The sequence below is a fragment of the Anastrepha obliqua genome, chromosome 4, assembly GCF_027943255.1.
Source record: "Anastrepha obliqua isolate idAnaObli1 chromosome 4, idAnaObli1_1.0, whole genome shotgun sequence".
In the NCBI taxonomy this organism is placed as follows: Eukaryota; Metazoa; Arthropoda; class Insecta; order Diptera; family Tephritidae; genus Anastrepha; species Anastrepha obliqua.
The window spans coordinates 42,010,736-42,036,637 of NC_072895.1; the positions used below are offsets into that span (position 1 = coordinate 42,010,736).

The following is a 25,902-nucleotide window of genomic DNA, read 5'->3' on the forward strand; positions in this document are numbered from 1 at the left end:
TGTCTTGTAAGAATGTGATGTGCTGTGACTTGTGTACATACATAAGTCAAGGTTATTTGGGCATACATGCATATGTACATATGTATGAAAGGAAGATGATGTTCTTGCGCTTGTGCATTATTGTTTTTCATATAATATACAAATGTACATACCTACATATGTATGTAAATGCTGTCGAATACATAAACTATAAATTGGCATACAATATAAAATAAGTGTTGATTTATCTTAAACCGTTTTTTTTTTCTTAATGCAAATACCTCCTATTGACATGTACATACAAATTATGTATGTATGTATATTGTCATATACCATCATTTATGTACATATAGAGTATACGTTCATTTATGAATGTATGTAATGAAAAACTTCATGAATTACTTTCAGAACTTTATTAAAATTAATTCGCGTCGCGCGCATGCACAAAACCTTGGTTCACAACGCAGGCGCAGAAATAAACGCACTGCGTATTTATCCTCCCCATGTGACTCGGCATCAATTTTCGGCGCCAATTTTTTTTTTTTTTTAAATGTGTTTTTTTTAATGTAATCGTAAAAAATTTTTAATAAATTTTATGTATCCGCTTATCATTTCAAAAGTAACAAAATGGTAAAAAAATAAGCGGTCGAAGAAATAAATGCACCGCCTATTTTTCCTCGCCACATGTTAGGCTCGATTTCAATTCCCGGTGCAAACTTTTTTTTATAAATTTTATTTTTTAAAATCGTTTTTTTTAATGTAATTGAAAAAAAAAAAAATTATGTAATAAATTTTACGTATTCGCTTATTATTTCAAAAAATACGAAAATAGTAAAAATTTAATTAGTTTAATGTATTTATCTTCCCCACGTGACTCGGCATCAATTCTCGGTGCAAATTTTTTTTTTCGTTTTTAAATTTTTTTTTTAATGTAATCGTAAAAAAATTTTTAATAAATTTTATGTATCCGCTTATCATTTCAAAAGTAACAAAATGGTCAAAAAATAAGCAGTCGAAGAAATAAACGCACCGCCTATTTTTCCTCGCCACATGTTAGACTCGAGTTCAATTCCCGGTGCAAACTTTTTTTTATAAATTTTATTTTTTAAAATCGTTTTTTTTTTTTAATGTAATTTTATAAGCAGTCGAAGAAATAAACGCACCGCCTATTTTTCCTCGCCACATGTTATACTCGAGTTCAATTCCCGGTGCAAACTTTTTTTTATAAATTTTATTTTTTAAAATCGTTTTTTTTTTTAATGTAATTGAAAAAAAAAAATTATGTAATAAATTTTACGTATTCGCTTATTATTTCAAAAATACGAAAATAGTACAAATTTAATTGGTTTAATGTCGAGGTGAGAAATGTGTTGTGTGTTGAGGTGAAAGATGTGTGGTGTTTCTAATTTTTGTGTGGGCAAAAGTCAGTGAGGTGTCTATAAACTCGGTGTGCTAAATGACCTTATTACAAATCTTTCAGATCTCAATTGTACTAAAAAAAGCTTACAGTAACATTTGCACCTTCTCATTGCATTAACATTCTCTGGTTATACTGTTGTCAATTCCAGTGAATTGTTATTCTCGTTTAAGGGGGAGGGGGGTAAGGGATAAAAATCGATTTTTTTTTTGGATGTTATTGTATAATAGTAAAACATTTCAAAAATACCGTGTTAAAATTTTAAGTCAATCCGACCAAAACTTTTTAAGTTATAGAGCATAAAGCCGAGCCGCCTCAAACATCTGCCGAGACGCAGCAGTTGCGCGCGTGGTCCGTTACAAACTTTAAACGCGGTTTTCTCGAACCTTTTTTTTAAAGGGCGTAGTCATTGGCATTTGAAAACTACTCAACCGATCCTTTTGAAATTTTGCACACATATTTTTCATATAAAAAACCTCCCCCCAACGTTTTTTTTTCGCCATTTTTTTTTTATATTAAGGTGGTTTTACACCTACAAAATGGCGGCATTTTTTCGTCAAAAATCACTTTTTACTTCAAACGACTACCAAATGGCTGAAAATGAAAATAAATCGTCAAAATAAACGTTGGGGGGAGTTTAACTCATACTTTAACTAAATTATTCGATTTTTTTGATTTCAGATGATTCTATGCTGAGATATGCTGACTACTGCAAAATGTATTTTTGAAAAGACGTCTACGTAAATGTGCTCTCATTCGCTCATTTTGCAATCTTTTTACCTGAAAATTTTATCAAATATTCTCGAAATGTTACTTTATAATATGCAATAACTTTTAGCGTTTATCCCTTACCCTCCCCCCTTAAATTTGGAAAGTGATGATATTGGTAGTTGCGTTTATATTTAATTTTCAGTGAAATAATAATAATAAATAAATATTTCGAATACCAGTATAAAAATAAGTACAAACACGCGTGCAAGTATATATTTTTTGGATTGTGCCAAACTTTAGTGAAGTTCCCGAGGACACTTTGAAAGCAAATAATTTCAAAACTATTTCAAGAATAACTGAGAGTTATAAAGGTTGTTCTTAAACCACTCCGTAAAATTGCCCACGTCACATTATACCAAATCCTACCCAAAAAAATAAGTCGGCAAATATGTATACATATATGTTTAGCTATATTCAACTAACCTATTTTAAGTAAAATTTTAAAGTAATAACTGCAACTATTTCTTATTTCAGCTTAGTCTATGGTAATTCAGGAAGTAGTTGAAGTTAAAGAGGTTATGCCGAGAAATTATTAAAATACTTAAACAATTTAAACTTTATTGAATTGAATAGTACTTATGCAAGTAAAACGATTTTAAAAATCGCAGATTCTTAGTGGTATTACTTTCCAATTACAATGGTATTGCTGTACAGAAAATTCTTAACTCAAATTCTACATTAAGCAATGATTTTTGTACGCTACTTTTTCAGTTTCAATAGAATATCATTATTTTTCTACGACAATATCCATTAACCAGTTGGCAATTAAATTAAGAGGGGCAGCGTCTCCAGACAACCAATTTTTCAATAAAAAATTTTGCGAAAAACTGAGAGTATTTACTACCTGAAAATAAATTACAAAGAAAAAAAATGGCGGCACTACAGCTGCTCAAGCGTGGCTCCTTTAATTTGCGCCGTGGAATGTGCATCCTCTTGTAATCAACTGAAATCAACCAGACAAAAATTTTTCATTAAAATACCTGGTTCCGCTTTGCACTTACCTATTTTTAACGAAAAAAAAGAAAAATGAAAATTTGAAGTGAAAAAGAAAAAAATGACATTGTTTTTTTTTATAAGCAAACTAGCAAACCCGGCCCCCTTCGCTGGGCACACTAAAATAGAATAGATATGGTTTAGAACAGAAAATATATGATTTTCATATTATTTATTTCTTTATTCTTTATTCAAGCGCTTTGGCATAAACAATATTTTTTGTTTTTCTATTTGTTTTTGAGTAAATATAAAATATAAATTGAAAATCAGGAAAAAAGAAGATTGTTTTTAAATTTCAAATCAACGCATATGAATAAACAATCGTCTTTTTTCCTGATCATCCATGAATTTTTCGTTTCAATTTATATGTTTTATTAAGCATTGGAGCATTTTAAATCCATTTATATTTATATTTTTCAAAAAAAAAAACGAAAAAAATTTTTTTTTCCACGAACACATAATTTCATTCGGATTTCACATTAAACTCTCAAATTTCGTAAGAAATTATTCACTGTTCCAAAATCCACTCCAAAAAAATTCACAAACAATTTTTACATGTTGCACTTACGTCTTCTCCTTATGGCATCCAAATCAGAAAGAAATATTGACACATTGTAACTCACACTGTCAATTTGACAGTTCAGTTCCGTCCCAAGCGTTAAAAAAGTAAGCGACATTATGGCTGGTTCAAAAGAACGCTGTACCCGTTGCCACTGCTCCGAATTACAACCAAACTTTACGAAACCCATTTTCAATACTTACTTAACAATGTGGATAAGTTTGGTTTAATTCGGTGCAAAGACACGACGGGTCCACGTTTTGGCATATATTTCGAGACCCTAGTCATCGATAAGTATTAAAATTGCCCCGTATTAAAGCACTTATCAACAGCTTTCATTTGATACCCATATTGTACATACACAACCAAAGGTTACCCGGGTCCACGTTTTGACCTATATCTCGAGACCCCAGTCACGGAGCGGCATGAAAAATACTCTGTACTAAAGCATTCACCAACACCTTCAATTTGATATCCATGTTGTACAAACACATTCTAGGGTCCACGTTTTGGTCTCTATCGCGAGACCCTAGTCACGGAGCGGCATGAAAAATACTCTGGACTAAAGCATTCACCAACAGCTTTCATTTGATACCCATATTGTACATACACATCCGAAGGTTACCGGGGTCCACGTTTTGACATATATCTCGAGCCCTATTTCCAAAATAAAATATAATCCATGTTACTCGTGGATGATGTAGCTTTCGAATGGTGAAAGAATTTTTAAAATCGGTCGAGTAGTTTTTGAGCCTATTCATTACAAACAAACAAAGTTTTCCTCTTTATAATATTAGTATAGATAAAAACTATATTTTTAGTGATAATTAATAAAAAATTGAGGTACATGTAAAGGCTAATATATTAAAGAACATCCCTGCAAAAAAAAAAAATGGAAAATTTCAAATTGCTGGAGGATCTGCCCCCCATCAAGCAAAATGTTATTTTTTTCCTATAAGCAAAATATGCATATTTCGACTGAACATGCCGATGAAGATGATAAATGGGAAAGCGGTCATATTTTGCACCGTGCAATCCATGGTTTTTTAAGAGTTTGAGAACTTAATATGATACAGCGCACGCTCGATAACGTGAACTAATTCAAACCCAAATAGTTCGCGTTAACAAAAGTGTTCACGTTTTGGATTGCCCTAAAACACTAAGTAAATATATTTTTTTACATTTAAATTCACATTTTATTTTTGTTTTCAGGATTTAAACTACTAAGGAGATCGACGGTGTAGCTCATCAAGGTGCGAAGTTCAGCTTCCCATTTTTCTTTTAAAACCGCCAACGGAATATTATCTTCGGGATCATCATTGTTTACCGCAAAATTTAAAATACTGTTCCAGCACTTAGCTAATGTTGCTTCACCAACACGAAACCAAGCCGCATCCAAAAGATTTATATGCAGCTGTTTTTAAGTTAATTTTTTTCAACGACTCGAGCAAATCAGACTTTGTTGCTGCTATTGAAGCTAGAAGGCTCTTTCTGTAATGCAACTTAGTGATTTGTGTTGCATTCTTACCATCGGTTGAATGAGGGGAGTAATGTTTGGTGGCATAAGCATTTAAGCATTGCCGACATTTGCCTATTCTCCGTTGTCAGTTCAGCTTCATTTGGGTGAGATGGAGCGTAGTCGATTAGGAGGAGAGCTTTAATTGGTAAGGGTTTATCCTTAAAAAACGATGTAACCTTAAAAAACAACCAGTTAACCTTGAAAATCGGGCAAAACTTAAAAGGAATATTCACCTGTGGAACAAATGACTCATAAAACCATTGCTTGAAAATAGCCGACGTCATCCAGGCGGATTTCGAGCTCTTATAGTCGGTGGGACACTGAAAATTTTTAAAGCAACGTGGATTCTTTGCCTTTCCAATTACCAAAAGCTTAAGCTTATGGGATCCAGTGGCGTTGGAACAGCATAAAAACGTAATTCGCTGATTCTCGGACTTTACCCCTCGGGCACTCTTCTCCAAACTTGACGCGTGCGTTTTCTCTGGCAAAAGTCTCCAGAATAACCCCAACTTATCAGCATTATATAACTGATCGTTGCACAACTCCAATTCGGTCATTTTAGCTTTAAGTTTTTCTTTAAACGGATCCACTAGCTGAGGTTGCGAAGACAGTTTTTCACCTGATATTTTAAGAAGACAATACCGTACCTCTTCTTGAATCCTTGGAGCCATCCATTACTAGCGAAGAAATTTGCTTCATTTTCTTTAAATTTTGCATGCAGTCTTTTTGCCTTTTCTTTCAACATTAGAGCACTTACTGGCCAGTTTTTATCTTGCATTCGGATAAACCAACGATAAAGAGCTCTCTTCATTTTGGGCAACTCTGAAGAACGCAGTATTTCTCTATTTCCAGGTCCACAATACGTGTTGTTTACGCATTTTGAAATCACTTGCTTTTTCGCTTTAATGTTACAAATTGTTCATTTAGCAACATTATATTTCTTTGCTAAAATCGTCACAGATGAGCCTTTTTTAAAAAGCCGAGAATTTTAGCCTTTTGCTTAAATGTCAAGCACACGGGTTTTTTAGAACTCATTTTCACCAGAAAACATAAGACGAGACACTTTGCAAAACCAAAACCGCAACTGAAATATTTTACTCCTTACATGCAATTACGAATAAAATGGCCAATTTCAGAATTACTGAGATCAATGTAAGCTACATTCAAATAATTGTAACGTTTATTGTTCATGTTATAGAGCTTTTTGGGTTTGTTCACGTTTTAGAGTAGTCAATGCACAAAAATGTCTGTTCACGTTTTGGGGTGTTCACGCTTTAGAGCGTTCACGTTATCAAGCGTGCGCTGTAATACAAAATAGAAATATTTTTGGAATGATTTTTGAAAAAATGTTTCGTATGATACAATAATATATAGGGGGCATTCTTCGCCAACCGGACACCCCCATCTGCCCAGAACAGTTTTTATAAAAAAAATTTTTCCCTATTCCGAAATAAAAGCTTATGTCATGTACTTTAATTTGTCATGTGGCACTTTTTAAATATTCAAGATGGACGACGAATATTGACAAATATGTTGGAAAACACCAAAAAAAATGAAGTAGTTTGTTAAGAAAAGTAGAGAGAGAGATTTTGGTGCAACGTTCGACTGTTTCATTAACAGCACTAGTTCTTGATGTATTTCACATGTCAAACGGTACAGAAATAATTTGAACAAATTATAGAAAAGTCTAAACGAATAAACTATTAAAAATAAATCTGTCAAACAGTTCTTTTTAGAACTATTATCGCATCTGTTGTCGATATCGCTAAACTTCGTAAAACATTGTTTAACAGTTTTATTGACAGCACAAGTTCTGTATATGTCTTAATCGTTAAACTGTCTGGAGATTATTATATATTAAAAAATTCTGAAAGAATAAATTAATATCTAATACCTGTCAAACAGTTCTTTTCAGAACTATTATCGCCTAAAAAATGTCGGGAAAATCGAGAAGAGATCGATGCATTAATCCCTTTAGAAAAGTAGGTCCATCTTGAATATTTAAAAAGTGCCACATGACAAATTAAAGTACATGACATAAGCTTTTATTTCGGCATAGGGAAACATTTTTTTTATAAAAACTGTTCTGGGCAGATGGGGGTGTCCGGTTGGCGAAGAATGCCCCATAGATATCTCCCAACATCAAACAACTTAGTAACAGTAAAATTATATGGATGGTTTTTTACTAAAAGTGCTATTCCAATAAAGTTTACATGGGGAAAAATTTGCAAGTCTTTTAATCTATTAAATCTAGAACTTGTAACTCCTTCCATTTTTGCATGTGCAGTATCAGGATACGTTGTTTATTAAATTAGTACACGCTTTCCTAAATTTCACGAAACGGCTTACAAGGCTGTTGAAATTTAATTATTTTTTATTTTTTTATTTTTTTTAATTTAATTTTATTATTTTTTTGCATTATATTTAATTTTTTATTTTATTTTATTTTTTTACTTTATTTTATTTTATTATTTTTTAATTTTTTTAATGTTTTTTTATAAGATATTAATATTTTACGATATGTATGTACAGTAGGTTCTGTTTTGAAATAGTGCGGTTTTTTTTTTTAAATTAAAAAATGCATGTCGACCTATCGGGCATTGCACATATAAACAAGATTCTAAGCCAGCTAAGCAAAAACTCATCACAGATTACATCAGAAATGCTAACCCTACAAGTATGGAACCGCCTGCATAACTATCTAGATCAGACGTGTACAGTTCCTCAAGTGACGAAAGTGATTTTACGCCAAATCCTAAACGAACGCGCAACATGTGGGTATTGTCTGATTTTATTTCTGACTTAAATTTATTATATATTATTATATATATATATTTATTTTTCGATTCTGACGTTTCTTAAATAAAGATATAATTTTCAAAAATACAATATTTTGTTTATGCGATTTTATTTAATTATTTCAGATTCATGCGGTCTATGGAACGTATCTATAGTTATAATATGGGACTAGTGCCCTTTTTTATGCGATTTTATTACATTATTTCAGATTTATGCGGTTTTAGCACTTTTGAAACGTATCTATAGTTTTACTATAGAACTAGTAGCTTTTTTTATGCTGTTGTTTTTTTATGCTGTTTCTTGCGGAACGTATCTACCGCATAAAAACAGAACCTACTGTATATGCAAACACCATATAACTCAAAGTTTCAAACTTTGTGGCTTGAGGTGGCTCAAAAGTGTTTTTTTTGCTTGGATCGGCTACAAAACTGCACAATTAAAAATTTGAAAAAAAATTCGGATTTTGTTGTAATAGGAACTACATTTATATACAGAAGTATAAAAAATTCATAGTCAAAACTGAATGTCACGCTGTTATTATTGTGAATACAGGTGTATGTATGTACATATGTAGTATGTACATAGATTCCGCAACAAAACAATCCACTTGTTCCGATAATTCATATATATGTGTGTATGTATTTATTATACATATATGTACATGCTTAATGGGCATCTGTACATTTGTTCGGGCGTTTGGCCGAACTCCTTCGCCTAATTGGGATGCACGTCGCGATGTCTTTCCACATATGGACGGACCTACAGTTTTACGTCGCCTCCGAAAGGTAGAGGGCATTTTATGAGGAGCCTTTTCATGGAAGAAATGCCCGAGCCCATTTCCTGCCGAGGGGTGACCGCTATTAGAAAAAAAAGACTAATTTATCATTTGGTGTTTCATGCCCGAATGATGCCGCGCATCCACCCGTTCAGCTACAGCGATCCCATATTCATTTTATATACACGTGTATAATAATTAATCAACTACTTTTCCATACACACATACATATGCGCAGGTATGTACGTTTGAAATTTCTGCTAATTCTCACTACTAAACGGGGTAGTTTTCAAAACTTTGCTTTTGCACTCTATACTCCTCTTCTGGTACATTTTGTTTTCACTTTGCTATTTGCTTAGCTATCTCAGTCAGCAGCCCCCACCTTCCGTTTATCGTATGCTGGTACATTAACGAGCGCTTGCTAGATTAGCGGTGTTATTGATGCTAAAACGAACGAAGTCGACCTGCGTAGCCGAACCGAACACAAATATACAAACATACTTATGTGCATACTCTCAGTCTGTAAAAACTCCCCTTCCATCAGTCATCCTGCCATGAAGTCTCCAAGCAAAGCGCCTCCCCGTCAGCGCTTACAGACCCAAGCGAGCACAGTGAGAGCAGATCTAACGACGAGAGCGGCAATAGTCAGTAGCTTATAGTAAATCACAACGCAAATGAATTCAACGAAGCTGTCGAAGTTGCAAGGATTCTCACAGCATCGCTAGGGCGCTTGCGATAGGATGAAATTTAGTAATAGAAAACTATCGCTACGAAGTAGATCTAGTGCTAAGGTAGCGGCTGCAGTTAAATGAAGAAGGATAATTGGAATTAAACGATTGCTATTTCAAACAATAAATTAAAAATAATCAATAATCGCAAAGAGAATAAATCAAGTGAACGGACAATGGCACAACACGTGGGACCAACGGCGCATACTTTGGAAAATGATAACAGTAAGTAGGCAAAAGTGATTTTCCAGTATTTTTTCACTTATACTAACAGATGTATGTACATATGTACGGAGTATGTGTATGTGCGTCATATACTGATTGCGCATTAATTTAATACATCAGTTTTTCTGTATCCTTGCAAGTTACTCTCCTTATTCTACAATTTAGCGTGTTTCGTTCGTTTAGTTGCTAGCCATTGAAGTGCGCTGGTTTCTTTTTATCGATAAAATTACATACTTACATATACATACATATATGTATGCATTCATATAAAATATATGTACTGGATGTTTGTAGGCGAGTATGGATTTGCACTGCTAGTAGGATGCTCGAAAGCATTTTTAGCATCACTGCAGCTTGCAGGGATAGAAATGTGTGGGGTGTAATTGGTGAAATGCGGTGTGCGTGTGTAAGTGCACGTGTGCGCTAGATTTTTATTATCATCTTATCCTTGCTTCTGCTCCTTGTTTATGTTTTGCGTTTTATTTCGCGCTCATTTTCTCACTCACCGCATGCTGTTTTGCTGAAAATATTTAGTTTAGAGCTGATAAGGCTGATGCTGTGAGCGAAAGGCCTTGACTAAGTGGTGGCGTGTGGAGAGTGTATGCATGGTGAGTAACCAGCGGTGTAAATATTTTTACCATAAGTGAGTAAACAACGGTACAAGTCGAATCTATAAAAGGTGGTGGCACAACATTCACATGTATTTTGGTTTTGCAATTTTGTGTTCTGAATGTAAAAATATCAATAAGAATGGAAATGAACCAACAAAGCAAAAACAAAGAAGCAGTCCTTGCAATAGTATCAATTGTGTTCGATAACTGAATTAGCCACCACCAGCACGGTGTACAGATTATAGAAAGTGGCGCCTTCCGAGAATTGCTATTTTATTTTTCGCGATGCCGTCAGTGCTGCGAATAAGCAAACAAAGTGAAGATACGTTTTTTGTTTGTGAATATTCAAAGAATTGCTTGGTAATATTGTGATTTTATGATTTGTATTTAATTTTTAAATTAAATTAATTAATTTAAAAGGGTTGCGTGTTAAAATGTGAAAACACGAATTATAAAAAATACCTACAAATACAGTTTTTCGTTTTTTGCAAAATTTTTATGTGAAAGCAACAACAACTTCGTGTTGATCAAGCGACATGCTTAGGCCAGTACTTCCAAGGACAATTAAGCGAGATGCTTTGAAAAGTAATATAATGACAAGATACATAGATTGAGACATGACAGTGTGGTGAGGAGCAGGACACTCGTCTTTTGACCAACCTAAGATGAGAACAAATTATTTTACATAAATATCACCTAAAGATGGGGATTCTGCTGTTTCCGTGGCGCCGCAATCTTATGGCGCATTCTTATAGAACTCGACAAAAGAAAACGAAATGAAAGAGTAAAATTTTTTGATACCTCGCTTAGTTTTCGAGATATTGAATAAAAAAAGGCTGGAATTTAGAATAATGTATCGGAGTTGGACTGATGAGGGTTTTTTTTTTGAAGCGCGGCCGATGGCCGCACACGCGAAAAGGAGTTCTAGGCAAAAATACGGTGGATTGCGTAGCCGGAGTCGGACTGATGAGGGTTATTTTTTTGAAGCGCGGCCGAAGGCTGCCCACGCGAAAAGGAGTTCTACGCAAAAATACGGTGGATTGCGTAGCCGGAGTCGGACTGATGAGGGTTATTTTTTTGAAGCGCGGCCTAAACGAGATATCGAAAAATTTTACTCCTATATTTTGTCTTATCTCGCCGAATTCTATCGAAACTGAAGAAAAAATTATTAATATTATTATTATTTTTTTTAATTTAATATCTCGAAAACTAAGCGAGATATCAAAAAATTTTACTCCTTCATTTCGTTTTCTTTTGTCGAGTTCTATAAGAATCCGCCATAAGATTGCGGCGCCACGGAAACAGCAGTATTGCCCTAAAGATGATAGATTGTTGCTGTTGTAGCAGCATACTACAGATTGCCAGGTTTGGTCATCCGAAGAAAAATTGTGTCCACACAATTTACTCGTATTCACATACTCGTCCAATCAGTCGTTGTGCAGATGGTAACAAAGTAGCATGGGAGAAAGCTGTTTTGAGTTTTTCCGTAAACACACTCAGTTTCTTTGTAAACAACCCGTCGTCACAACCGCCAATGACGTATGCAAATCAGCTGATTCCTTCAAAATCGCTGAGAGCCGGTTAACGGTATGATGCTGGTCACAGCTCTGCATTTTGTACATCGTACTTGTAATCTATCATTCATGGGTTTCGAAATTGCGCAGATTGAAGTGCAAAAATGAGCATAACTTTGCCAAAACCTAATTTTAAATGAGAAACGTGAGAGTATTTAGAGGAGAGTATCAAAATAGCGACACATCAACACTGCAAAACTCACTAAGAGCCGAATAGCGGTATCACTCTATGCGCATGCGCAACTTTCTCTACACTCTCAACTGCGGAACAGAGACTCTGTGGACTCTGTTATAAGTGTCTTTTGATAGGCATTTGGTCTACATTTCTCATTTTCGAAGACATGTCAGGCAAAAGAAGGTAAGAATGAAATTCCCTCCCGTAAACTGCCTACAAACAATGGAACAAAAAGCCTCCATTGTATACATTTAATTGGCGCTTACACCCTTTTTGGGTGTTTGGCCGAGCTCCTTTTATTTGTAGCGTGCGTCTTGATGTTGTTACACAAATGGAGGGACCTACAGATTTAAGCCGATTACGAACGGCAGATATTTTTTATGAGGAGCTTTTTCATGGCAGAAATACCATACACTCGGAGGATTACCATTGCCCGCCGAGGGGCACCCGCTATTAGAAAAAAATGTTTTCTCATTTTGGTGTTTCACAGAGATTCGAACCAACGTACTTCGAATTCCGAATGGTAGTCACGTCCCCACCCATTCGGCTACGGCGGCGGAAAACCACCATTTCTTGCCCGAAATAGGATATTTGTTATAGTTTATTGTTATTTTAGCTCCTATTCTTCTTACACGAAACCAGAGAAACAAAACAGTTGACAAATTCAATTTGACAGTTTTCACCAAATCACGACTTTGGACTAGTGAGAAACACAAATTCATTGTTTTTTTTTAACACAAAATGCTGGGAAGTTTCGGGTACTCGTGGGATGCTGATAATCAAGTGGTAATCAAGAATGCTTTGCGTCAGGTGGCAGTATACCATGTTTTCCCTTTATTGCGTCTAAAAAAAAAAAATTTAATAATTATCTGAGCGTTAGGCCATTCGTTAACCAAACTCTGATACCGTACGATCTTCCACTCAACTGACGATCGATCCAATAACATCTTCTTCGTATTTGTTCTTCAACGTAACCCTCATGCTGATGATGTTCCTTTGCTTAATAGAAATCAAGAATTTTAAACCCTTGACGTCTCTCCTGCTGTTCTTTGTTTTTACTGACTTCTGACGCACCAACTTACTTATTAAATACCTTCTCAAATTTTCTCTTTCATCCTCTAGATTATTATCAAATCAGCGATGAAGATCTCGAAGACTGCGACGATCTCAACGATGACTCTCTACTTGAAGAGGTGGTGGAGGGTGCCAATGGTAATAGTGTCTCTATCGGTGGGCGCGGCCCATATGAACGCGCTTGGACTACAGAAGCCACACGCGCGCTCATACACATCCGCGGTCCAATGCAAGGCATGTTCACCGAAGGCCGACAAAAACGGACTGCTCTGTGGCTGCACTGCACACGACAGCTACAAAAATTGGGCTTTCGATATAGTGCCGCAAAAGTACAAAAGAAGTGGCATAATATACTCATTACCTATAGTAAAAATCTACCCAAGAAAAAGACAAGTGGGTATGTGCACTGGGAATTCTTCGAGGAAATGCACAAGTACTTGAAGGATAAAAAAGTAGATATGTATGATTTTCAATTACAATCGATACCATGTCACAAACCGGCGGGGCAGCAACAACCCGCACCGAGTAACTTTCAACATGCGCGGGAAATCAAAGAAACTCCGTCTATGGCAAATGAGATGATGACGCAATATAGCGATGGAAATCAGTTATCGCTATTGGCTAATAATGCCGAAACGCATTTGGATAAATCAAATGATGAATTCGACGAGGATTCGACGGTAATGTCTGAGTTAAAACAACCAAAACTGGAATTTAACGCAGCTGAATTGCCGCTGGAGATAACACATGCGAATGGTTATGAGCGAGGCGGGAACAAATGTGACAAGGCCGAGTTCCCGCTTGAGGGTAATATGGAACAGGAAGAGAGCCAATGGTGGAAGGACTATTTCGAACGGAAATTGGAGGTGGAACGTGAAAAAATTCAGTGCCAGAAAGAGCTGCACCGTGAACAAATGCAATTCCACAAAATGTCGCTGCTACAACAGGAGAAGATCGAACGTCTGAAAATTGATGCCATCAACAGCTTGACGGCGACGCTGCAAAAGCTGGTGGAGGCGAAAAACCGGAAGGCATAGAGAGATGTGGGAATCAAAGCGTGGTTACTTTTTTATTTTTTATTATTGTTTTTGTTTTTTGAAATTGAAATATTTAGAATAGAAATAGTATAAGAACATTTTTTTTGGAAATGTGTACATGTATGTGTATATGAATCTATGTATGTATGTATGTGTATGCATATTATTTGAATATGAAGTGTATAGCATCATTAAATGTAATTAGTTTTTAAGATAAGCTGTAAATTGAAAGGTACGTGTAAATATTTGAGTTTCCAATACATTTGAATTAATCTAAAGTTAAGTTTACAACTGCCAATCAATTTCCAAAAGAGTTGCTATCGAAGTGGTTTTGCTTTCCAACGATTCGGTGCCATAGCTAAATGTCCACAAATCGGTGGAGAAAACCAAGCATTCGCCAGCGCTCAAGCGTATATTCACCACTGGACATGGCCCTTGACACGGTTGCTTCGGTCGCAGGCGTATATCGAAATACCCAAACATTTGTTGTACGAAGACCAAACCTTGTACGTAAAGTTCACGCAGTTGCTCGCTCGCATAATTCTGTGACATTAATACCCAGCTTGAGTAGAATGGTTCTAGATGTAATGGATAGTAGTAGGGACGTCTGATGAATTGACGAGACGCCTTTACAGCACGCCGCTCACAGTTGCGCAATTGTAGGAACCACTTGTTGGTGGGTGTGCTGCTTTTGATTTTCTGCAAAGCCAATTCCAAATTGAAGAGTTTTTTCAGCATTAAATTTGTTGAGACATCGCAAGGATTGCTTTCTAGAAAATCCACTGGTGCATTGTACATTTCGTCGAGAAACCTATTGAGCGAATGTGGCTGATGTGAATCGGTAACAATAACTGGCCAGCCACGTTCCAAATAAAAAGATTCAAGAAATGAGAAAGTCACATTCGATGTGGTGGGAATGCGTTCTGAAAAGTAGAAAATTTTATCAAAATATCAATATTATTTAAATATCAATAAATTAATTCGAAATTCTGGGTTTGCTAGTTTGTTATAAAAATGCAGTTGATATTCTTAAAAAAACTGTATAAATCAAAGCTGCGCATTGTTTTCTCAAAACGCACGCAAGTAACTTGAGCCTCTATAGCGAAAATGCGTAAGACTACACCGTAGGACGAAAGTCAACTTTGTTTGGTATCCAGAAAAAAGCTATAGAATCTATATTTAGTATATTCCATCAATTCAATTTCTGAGAGGCCCCTGAAGTTTCCAAGGAGAAACGTAAACAGAGGTATGCATTAGGTCTGTACATGAAGCAAATATTTTATTCTTATTCACTTATTTTATTCACTTCTTACAAATTATTAAGTTGTGGTGTTGATGTAAGCAAAAGAGTTGCAAAGTTGGGGAAAATGAGAGAACAAAAAACATTTAATTTTGAGGGGAATTGCAAGTTCTTACTGTAAGAATTTGCAAGAGAGAAAAACAGCTGAGCGCAAAGTAAAAATAAACACGAATTAAAATTTGCGATTAGTGTCAAAGTTCTAAATAATATACAAATAATATATTATAAATAAAAATGGTGATTAAAATGGAGGTGTAAGTAAATATATCTTATAAAATTTATTTCAAATAATATATTAAGCAGGAATCGGCTAATGATATAGAGGAATGTACTTCTGAACCATAGCTTTCAGTCACTGTTGCTGCAGTCGCCGAAATTCAAATGGAAAGCATTGAAGGTATATTTTGTTTTTTTATGCTTGTACTTCTTGGTTATTAACTAATTTGACAATATATTTATATACATACATACATACATACATGCAAAGACGGAAGCCAGGAAAATATGAAGAAAGCTGCGTTTGCCACAACAATGCAACTGCTAATGGAATGTTCTTCGGCTGACAGCGTTGATGAAATGGAACAAATTATTGTGGACCAAATAAAATCATGTGATGCTAAGTTCGTTATTTTGTATTTTATTTGCTTTTTTTTAATTAAATATGATAATTTTTTTTAACTTAATACGAAATATGGTGATTTTTCCCCTCAACAATTTAACAAGCTTTTGCGTTCATGTACTTTTTTTTATATTTTTCTCTTTGAGAGCAAATTCTCGAAAATTAAGTTACTGGATAAATTTTACATGAAGAAACAAAAAATTATTGCTCAATCAATTTATTAAATGATAAATTGCAAAACTAAAAAAATAATTGCAATTATTAAGATACTAATCGATTAATTCGAACTTTCACTTTTTTTTAATATCAAAATAATGAAGTAACTTATTTTCAATTTTTTTTATATAAAAAATAATTCACTTCAAATTCTTGATTTAAATATATAATTTTACAAAGAAAGTAATTTATTATATCTTTAGCTCTAATTCTTAGTTTTCGAGCACAGAGATAGCGAGCGAGATATGGCGATCCCCGGGATTCTCACAAAACAAATTCGACACCACAGTATACACAGATGGTTCAAAAATAGATAGAGTTAGAGTAGGTATATATGCTTATAGATTTAGAATTGGAAAAATCCTAATGCAATAGGCAAAGCTTGTAGGCTACTAATCCAGGCACTGGATTCGGCTACAACAACCTTTAAACTGGTGGAACAAAGTAGGAATAGCCTAACCACCTTGAGTGAAAACCCTATAGCTACCTTAAACTGGGTCCTGAGACATCGGAACATTGAAGGTAACGAGAAAACAGGTGGAGGGGGATTTGCTATGAATAATTTTCTTGCATAATCGGTATTCACACCACTGGGTGCAATCAAGAATGCAATTTCCTCAAAATATCTACAAAGCGCGGAATGCAGATGGAGAGACCAAACAACATACAAAGGTAGCAGAACGTTATGGCCCACCTACAACCATAAACATACGTCCATATTGACATATATGAAACGACGGGACATTTGGAGACTCACGGCTAATCATAACTGGCTTCTGGCTTATCGGGGAACAAACAGCCAAAATGAGCATCTCTCACAACGCATATTGCCACAGATATACTCGTAATGAACCAAAGAAAAAAGAAACGATTTTCCATTTCATCTGTGAATGCCCTGCCTTATGGAAGGAGAGAATATCAACCCTTGGCAAACCACTGTTCGATAGTCTCGAACAACTCTCTGGATTAGACGTCAACAGCCTAATAAGATTTTTAAACCGCTCATGCTGTAATTAACCGTTAAACAAGTTGGTAGTGAGGGTGTGGCAATAAAATGGTGCGGAAACGCTAAGTGGATTTTAGGTGAATCACCACTTAAACCAACCAATTACCGAAAAAATTCCAAACATTTTATTTAAATCTCTGAAGCTTTTATAAAATTGTGGTGATTTTTGGAAAGTTTTTTTTTAAGTTTCTTACTACGATTTACTATTTTTGTCGTTGCAAAGGGTGATTTTTTAGCTATTATCTTTATAAACAGTTGGTTTAAACACCTGACGCACGTTTCGTGCTTTGTTTCACTGTCAAACATCTTCAGTTTGGTCTTTAATTTAACCATGAATCGTCTTACACACGAACAACGCTTGCAAATCATTGAATTTTATTATAAAAATGCGTCTTCTGTTAAGAAAGTTTAAGATCCACTTTTTTATCGAAAAATTGTGTTCAGCGACGAAGCTCATTTTTGGATCAATGGGTACGTAAATAAGCAGAATTGTCGATTTTGGAGTGAAGATCAGCCAGAAGAATTGCAAGAGCTACCAATGTATCCAGAAAAGATCAGAGTTTGGTGCGGTTTATGGGCTGGAGGTATCATTGGACCGTACTTCTTCAAAGATCCTGCGAATCGTAACGTAACTGTGAATGGTGAGCGCTACCGTGAAATGATATCAAACTTTTTTGCCCAAAATGCAAGAGCTTGACTTGCGTAACAATGGACTTGTTGAGAGGCGAGTTCGGTGAACATTTTATTTCACGTTTGGGACCTGTCAATTGGCCACCCAGATCGTGCGATGTTAAAGCTCATGTCTATTCAGACAAGCCTGCTTCAATTAACGCATTGGAAGACAACATTAGGGCATTTATATGTGAGATACCGGCCGAAACATTGGAAAGAGTATGCGAAAATTGGACTAAGCGGATAGACCATTTGAAGCGCAGTCGCGGTCAACATTTGCATGGAATAATCTTCAAACATTAAATTATATGGACTGTACTATCGATTTAAATAAAAATTTCATGCATTTTTTTGAATTTTACGTGTGTTTTTTTGAAAAACTTTCCTATAGCTCTTGAAAAATCACCCTATATATAAAGAAAAACGTCGTATCTCTAAAACCGTTAGTTATCGGACCCCTGCTTATTTAGACGTTTTTGCTTCTTTTTTATTTTAAAATTCTTTTTAACATCCGTTATATATATATTAATATGTATATTGTACAATATTTGGATTTTTTTCCACGAAGAAATGTAACGTTCGGTTGCAGGAAAAGTGTGATAATCCAAAAAAGTCACTGGTTTACAGCAAAAATATGCATCGGATGTCACACAAATTTCTATGAAGAATCTCTCGCTGATTCCGAAAATCCATTTAATTGTTTTATGAACAGTTTTAGAAATGTTTAATCCAAAAAAAATTTCGAGCATTTTGGCTATGAAGAAGATACATAAGACCCTCGCAAAAAAAAAAAAACAAACTGATAGGTTAGTTCGGATTTAGTAGCCCTTCATGTAAGACATTTTTCGTGATTTTCGGTAAGATGGAAAAGAGCAGTATCGTTTGGTAATTCGGTTTTTATTTTTGGATACGAAAAAAAAGCGAGGAGATAACAGCAAATTTGGATGCTGTCTATGGGGACGCTTCGCCATCTATGACCACAGTTAGATATTGGTTCAACGAATTTAAACGTTGGCGAACATCCGTTTTTGATGAAGAGCGATCAGAACGCCCGGCAGACGTTGCTACCGAGGAAATTATTCAAAAAGTCCACGACATGATTCTCGCTGATCGACGAACGAAAGTGCATGAAGTAACAGAGCCCATATGTGTCGACCGGAACGGCGATTAATATTTTACATGTTAAATTGACGATGAAAAAATTGTCGGCCCGATGAGGGCCGCGATTGCTCACAAGCAACAACAAGCGGATGCTTAACGGTTGTAAACTTCAAAAAAGTGTTTGGAGCGATTAAAGCGAGATTCGAAGGAACTTTTGCGACCAGTTGTCACCGTTGATGAAACTTGCATTCAGCATTACACACCAGAAACTAAGCAACAATCAAAGCTATGGATTTCTCCCGGTGAATCTGCTCCAAAGAGGGCAAAGACAGTCACATCGGCCGGTAAGGTCATGGGGACGATTTTTTCGCATGCGAATGGCGTCATCCTCATGGATTTTTTAGAAAAAGGTAGAACGATCACTAGAAAATACTAAAGTGTGTTATTGGACCGCTACAAACAAAAAATTGAGGGAGACACGCCGCATTTGGCGAAAAAGAAGGTGCTGTTTTACCACGATAGCGCACCAGCACATTCATCCGGAGTTGTCGCCGCCAAACTGCATTGATTGCGTTATGAATTGCTGCCGCAACCCCCGAATTCACCCGATCTGGCTCCCGGCGACTTTTTCTTGCTCCCTAACAGAGACAGAGGCGTATTTTGGAGGGGGTTCCAAAAATGTTGAAAAAAAAATTTTTTTTTTGAAAAAGTGGTGTCTCCATTTCTAACACGGCTACTTATTGAACCTCCATCGTATTATATCGCATACGAAAATTTCCTAAAAATTCTGACTAAAAAGTTTAAAAGTTTGTTGCACTTTTATTTTAATTTGTACAAAGTTTGAGGATTTTCGTTTTATAGAAGAAAAAACTATATTTTCATCAAAATATTTTTAAAATTAAATAGGAAAAAAAAGAAATTGTCAATAAGTCCAAATGATACAGTTATTTAACGCAGTTTGTGCCTATGCATTGACATTTCGCGGCTTGGGTACTTTCAATTGATCATTCACAACTTTCTTACTTATAGGTCGATTTTATTCGTTAGTAGCTTAGGCTTTAAGAAAAGTGATAAATGCATACGCTGCTTATGGCGATTTTTATCACCTTTCAATTGTTATTGTGTAATTCGTATTAACTGGTTTGTACGACAGTTTATTTATTTCTATATTAGAGAAAATAAATCACGAAGCCCCTGATGGCATTCAAAGGCGGCCGTTCTAAATGCTTTAGATTATGCAGACGACATATGCTTAGTGAATCACACATTTGCTGGCATTCGTTGTTTGGTGTAAACCTTTTTTTATTCTTCGACATGGACTTGTTTTAGGCTTATACACTTTGTCCAACCCTATTCTATTCTAGTTTGTTGATCCCTTCCGAATAATAGGATTTGTCGGAGTCTGAAAAATAACCATTCGTTTTTGCTAGCATCTCCTCGTTTGAATAAAATCTTTTTCCCGCCAGCCGATTCTTCAAATTGTGGAATAAATAGCAGTCCGAGGGATGTGAGGAAGCTAAGTTTGGAGAATAGCGGGATGTGAAACGAGTTGGAGTCCTATTTTCATTAATTTTGAGACCACAACTACTGAGGCGTGAGCCTTGGCGTTGTTGTGATGGAAAAGGAAAATCACTTGAGTTCCTCGTTTCGAACGATTGCCAAACACAAAGAAATATACCGAGCTGGCTGAAAGTTGGTGTGTAGGCTTCTAAGAACTTTCCATGGACTTTTCAAATGGCCCTTGTACGTGATGAAGTAGAGCCACTTTTGTTTTGGGCTGAATAACGGTAAACTGCAAATATCTGGAATTAACTTGATTCCCAGAATCAGAGAGCGATTCTACATAATCTACCGTTCGCACAATAGTCGGGTCTAGGCAACCTTAACGTCTCGGATTTATATCCGAACAAGAACTTTAGCAGCATTCCTCGTATATGCATGGAGAATGTTTATGCTTCTATAATAACAACAACAGCATGATTTAAAGTGGTATTCAGAGCGCAAGAAAAAAAATTCGTTAACCCATGTTATCATCAAAATATAATAGAAAAAAAATTTTAAAGTAGAAAAGGTACGAAAAAAAAAATCAATTCCAAGTCTTCGAAACCATCCTCTTTTACTACTACTTTTAATAAACGTACAGTTATCAGTCTACTAAATTACAAGGATACATGAAAAATTTCATCAAAATCGAACTAACTACTGAAAGTAAAGTGGACTCAATTGCCATCGTAACGATATTGTGCTAAGAAATTAATTTATATTGGCTCATCTCAGCGATTTTCTTAAAACCATGTCGTGATGACATTCTTAGATATTGTCACTGATATAGGCATTAGTATAAACTGCAATAGGCGACTGCTCCTCTCTAGCACCGATCTCACCCGAATTGACAAGCTCTAACTAATAACTTTTGGAGACTCATATCTATTTTAATATTTACATAGCAATTAAAAGGAATTCACTTGAACACCCACACTCACAATCACACGTTTTTACTCACCAAGTGTCTCACAGAGCACACAATTCGCAGGTTCGGTTTCGTATCGACTCAAAGTATTGGTTGTCGGCGACACACTCTGCGCATCAACTCTATCTGCCGCACGTTCGATCAGGCATCGACTATTATATAACGGTGTCCAATTCCAGTAGGGCAACACCTGCAGCAATATCAGTCTACCAATGGCGCTCACAAACCAACTAAATTCATCCGACCAGTTGTAGAGTAAATACAAAGCGGCAATCAAAGCCAAAAATACGCACGTTAACAACAAATATTTGTTGTTGCGACGCTGTAACAGTGGCTGACATATGGCACGCATTTCTGCGGCAGTGAATCCTTGCCTCTTGCACTCACCAAAAAAGTCAGTAAATTCTTTCTCCAATGTCTCCATGATGGCGCGTCTGCACGCGAACGCTCGGCGGTAGCAAATGAACGTCGGAAGCCCCAAGTGGCGTAAGGTGATGGCGAACATGCAACTCAGTACTGCTGTCGTGGGCTGCCACCACACATGCGCTGTGGTCATATGGCTGGCTGCTGGCGCATTTGGCGATAAGCAAGTTAAGGAGTTTAAATTGAATTTAACACTTCGTTGCATGTGAAATTGAAATTGAAAGCGAAATGACTGCGTGGTGCAGAAAAACTGGTTGATGTAGGGGGATATAATAAGAAGAGAAGTAGATAATTTAAACAAGTAGAAATTTGCAACAAAAAAAGAAGAAGAGTAAGGAGGGAGTGAGTAATGGGTGGGGGAAAAATGCAATAAACTCATCGACACAAATTATCAAAAAAGGCAAACATTCTCATAAACTAAGGAATGCCATTTCATTCATGCTCCTTCAGCCAAAGAGCGACCGGTCCTGGTTCTTCAATTGCAGTCCAAAATCCGGTTAATACTCATGATTCTGTAGCACCTACCGGTGCCACCACTCACTAATGTTTTCTAAGATTCAGTTGCTGGCAATCATCATGAATGGCTCGAAATTGAAGGAATACGTTGGTGGAAGATCTCCCCATCAAACTCAAGTTCGGGTTACCGAACCACTACAGAGTGTACGAAGCGGAGGCAGCCGCAATCAACCACTGTTAGAAAGTAAACGTATACTTCAACAGCCAACTAGTTGGACAATATCTGATTTAATTTTCCGCCGCATCTAAATACTTCAAAATAACGCTCATTTTAGTACTTGGCTACAGAAACATAGCGGCAAGTTGCTTAACGAATGACCTGGCTAGACAGGGGACCAGTGAGGTAATTTTCCTCCGAAATGAGAACGTTGGGTGCTTGTGCCTACCTGTGATCTGTTTCTGAAAAAGTGGGCTTCGTGCCAATAAAGCGAGTGCTGGGTAAGTACACCAAGCTACAAAGTCGCCAGATATTAGATAGAAGACGCTCGAGAGAATTTCGGAGGTTTGTAAAGCTCCAAAATCAAATTATGTGGGCGTCCATTTCGATTATTGCCCGCTAGGTATCCGCGAGGTGAGGCTTCGAGCGGAGCTAACTCAGCGCTTTCTCCACAGTTGTTCTGCTCTCACGGGACTAAGACTAACGCATCTTGGTTCTCCCTGTTTTGCTACGCCTCGGGACATAACAAGTGAAGATTTTTTTCCAGCCGTCCTATAAAGTGTTCAACTCGACCATAAGTAGTCATCGTTTGGTCTTTTTCATAACATTCAACCCCTTCCTCCTCTCTCTTTTCGGCCTTACTCTCTTTTACCCTTGCAGGAGTATCACAAAGAATGAATTTGTTAATAGAGTATTGGCAAAATTAATTGCAAGAGTCTACAGTTCCCACGACAGTCGGTTCTAGGTAACCGGAACGACCCAGATTTATATCCGGCCAGCGACTGTAACTTCAGCTGCATTTCCTATATATGTATGGGGAATGTTTATGCTGATGCAACAACAACAACGACAACTGGTTTTCAGATTAATCTATACTAATAGTAGCTGTTAGTAGCTACTTTAGCCTTCTTCTCAACCTGCGAAAACAGGACACGCAGTGATGGATAAATGATTAGTTCGCTTTCATCAGCTCTACTTCCACAGATCCTTTACTCGTATATTCCTCATTATTTTCAGATATCCAGTATAGATCAGCAATATGCTGTCGAAGTGATAGAGATCTTCGGTATTCCTGAACATATTTTGAGTTAGTCGCCTTGCTAAAGCCTTGGTTACAGTCTGATTGTCTTCAAAGAAGGTCAGCCCGAATTCAACAGGAAACTCTTTTCATCATAGCATTCACAACTGTTAAAGTTTTGAATCATTTATCATCTCCTTTCAACTTTACCTTGTTTTTCGTTACAATTTACTGGGTAATGTTCCGGAATAATGCAGCCAGAAAAGTCATGTCGGTTAACAGTAAGCGCTACACAGGCATAGTAAATGATTTTTTGAAGACATGGGGCTCGGACGATCAGTACTGCGTACCGCACCATACAGCCAAGCCGCAATTGATCTTTTGGGAGCCAAGTTCAGTAATCATGTTATTCCGCCATCTCGTCGATTGTCATTGGCCATCATTAAACAATTTAGGAGTAATCTTAGACAGTAATATTTTATGAAAGTATTATGTTGGGTAATGTGACAGTGCCTTTGGAATTGGTTAACTAGAAAATAACTTTATGGATTTATAAGCAAACCTCCTCATTCTCAGGCAGATTACAACAGCGTTGTAAATTAACAGAACATCTGCGTTAAAGGCTTGCAAAGTTTAAAGAAATATTTTTTTTTTATTTTAAGAGCGCATCTAAATGAAAACTTTCCATAGGAGATCGCTATTATTCTTACACCCATTACATCCCATAGAGTATCCCTTTATCGAAAAGAAATTTTTTTTTATAATATTCACCAAATTTTTTTTATTGAACCAACAAATTTTTTAAATTAAAATTGGAAGAGTCCAAGCTAACATACGTTAAGTAAGTTCACTCTGTTGGTCGATCTCTTTTGCACTGCTTCATAAAGCTGCGCATGGTATTACATTCTTCAGTATCATTCCATGCAGATGTCGGGCAATTTTGGAATGTCTCCATTTTGATACAACCCATTAGCATAGCGCTGAAGGGTGAGCAGGGCGAATGGAGTCTATGATTTGCCACTTTTTCAGCAAATTCCGGATCTTTGCTAATTTTGTCGGCAACTTTTGTCTTCATCTCAGTGGCTTTTTCAATGCAAGTCTGGAATGATTCCTCCATAATAGCCGCCATCTCCTCATTGTCCTTCACGGCTGTGGCGAGCAGTTCCTTAAATTTATCCTGGTTGAGTTCACCGCTCTCTTCCATGACTTCGGTTTTATTGAAGATGCATTCAATAAGACACTGTGGATGGCAAAGCCATGAGTCATGAATCATTCGAGTTTCATAAAAAAATATAATTTTTTTATTTTGTTTTAATCGCTTACAGGATTTGGATGTGGTCCGTGTGGATGCGGATGTGGCTGCCTTGGTGGGGCCCCACGTGGAGGTATTGGTGGTGGTCCGGCGTATTGATCACATTGCTTCATTAGCTCGTCAGTGCTTAGATCAGGCACGGGACAGCACATGTGCGGAGGCTATTTGCGCGAGAACGAATATTCAGTAAAAATAATGCTAATAAATATAATCACCTGATATTCTGTTCACTTACAACATGACGTGGATGTTTAGTGCAATCCACACTTGCATCATCCGCACTGGCGTAGCGCTGAAATTTAATAAAATTTATACACTTTCTAACTTGTTTTTAAAAATTTGCCTACCCCAAACACGCAAATTACCACGAAAAATATAACGGTTGCCTTCATATTTTGACCACAATAAATGACAAATGTCAACTGATTTTCATCAAATGTGAAATCGGCATTTTATACAAACTTCAATTATGAATTGCTCTAAAAAAAATAGCCATATGTTAGCACGCTTCAGTTGTGTTGGGCTGAATCACGGCTTGGATGATTTCATTTGATTAGGTGCTAGAATGCGCGAATATACCCAATTATAATAATTGTTATAATCACTCTATAAGTTAACTAAAAATTCAATAAAAACATACAGTGACTTAGACAATTAGCACCACAAATGTTGTCGGAAATAAAAAAATGCGGTGAAAAATGAAATTAAAATATTATTTTGTGGAAAGAGAAATCAATTATTTTCAAGGTAAATAGGCTGTAATTAAACCTATGATCCCCTACGGGGCAGTAATCTGGCAGAATTGTACGACGAAGCAAACAGTTGTATGCACTCTAAAAAGTTACAAAAACACGAG

At 36.2% G+C, this 25,902-nt stretch overlaps 3 protein-coding genes across 3 annotated transcripts; 1 reads left to right on the forward strand and 2 right to left on the reverse strand.

Moving 5' to 3' along the window:
* The first annotated feature begins 9,716 nt into the window (after positions 1 to 9,716).
* LOC129244104 (uncharacterized) lies at positions 9,717 to 14,401 on the forward strand. Its single transcript, XM_054881720.1, has 2 exons — positions 9,717 to 9,765; positions 13,248 to 14,401. Exons 1-2 carry the CDS (start codon positions 9,717 to 9,719, stop codon positions 14,234 to 14,236), a joined length of 1,038 nt encoding a protein of 345 aa, XP_054737695.1. The 3' UTR covers positions 14,237 to 14,401.
* LOC129244737 (uncharacterized) lies at positions 14,389 to 22,046 on the reverse strand. The gene is made up of 2 exons (XM_054882545.1): positions 21,654 to 22,046; positions 14,389 to 15,159 (listed from the first exon to the last, which is right to left on the reverse strand). The coding sequence occupies exons 1-2, from the start codon at positions 22,042 to 22,044 to the stop codon at positions 14,522 to 14,524; spliced, it is 1,029 nt and encodes a 342-aa protein (XP_054738520.1). The 5' UTR covers positions 22,045 to 22,046; the 3' UTR covers positions 14,389 to 14,521.
* A 2,445-nt stretch (positions 22,047 to 24,491) lies between these two features.
* On the reverse strand, positions 24,492 to 25,478 carry LOC129245045 (general odorant-binding protein 68). The gene is made up of 4 exons (XM_054883007.1): positions 25,394 to 25,478; positions 25,282 to 25,338; positions 25,058 to 25,207; positions 24,492 to 24,974 (listed from the first exon to the last, which is right to left on the reverse strand). The coding sequence occupies exons 1-4, from the start codon at positions 25,436 to 25,438 to the stop codon at positions 24,582 to 24,584; spliced, it is 645 nt and encodes a 214-aa protein (XP_054738982.1). The 5' UTR covers positions 25,439 to 25,478; the 3' UTR covers positions 24,492 to 24,581.
* Positions 25,479 to 25,902: the final 424 nt, after the last annotated feature.

Bases quoted from the DNA above. Each gene is read 5' to 3' on its own strand.
- LOC129244104 (XM_054881720.1), top strand. From the start codon at position 9,717: ATGGCACAACACGTGGGACCAACGGCGCATACTTTGGAAAATGATAAC. The intron at 9,766-13,247 runs GTAAGTAGGCAA...TTCATCCTCTAG, and splicing joins TACTTTGGAAAATGATAACA to ATTATTATCAAATCAGCGAT.
- LOC129244737 (XM_054882545.1), bottom strand. From the start codon at position 22,044: ATGGAGACATTGGAGAAAGAATTTACTGACTTTTTTGGTGAGTGCAAG. The intron at 15,160-21,653 runs GTGAGTAAAAAC...TCTACTTTTCAG, and splicing joins TGTGCTCTGTGAGACACTTG to AACGCATTCCCACCACATCG.
- LOC129245045 (XM_054883007.1), bottom strand. From the start codon at position 25,438: ATGAAGGCAACCGTTATATTTTTCGTGGTAATTTGCGTGTTTGGG. The intron at 25,208-25,281 runs GTAAGTGAACAG...TCGCGCAAATAG, and splicing joins CTAAACATCCACGTCATGTT to CCTCCGCACATGTGCTGTCC. The intron at 24,975-25,057 runs GTAAGCGATTAA...TGCCATCCACAG, and splicing joins ACGGACCACATCCAAATCCT to TGTCTTATTGAATGCATCTT.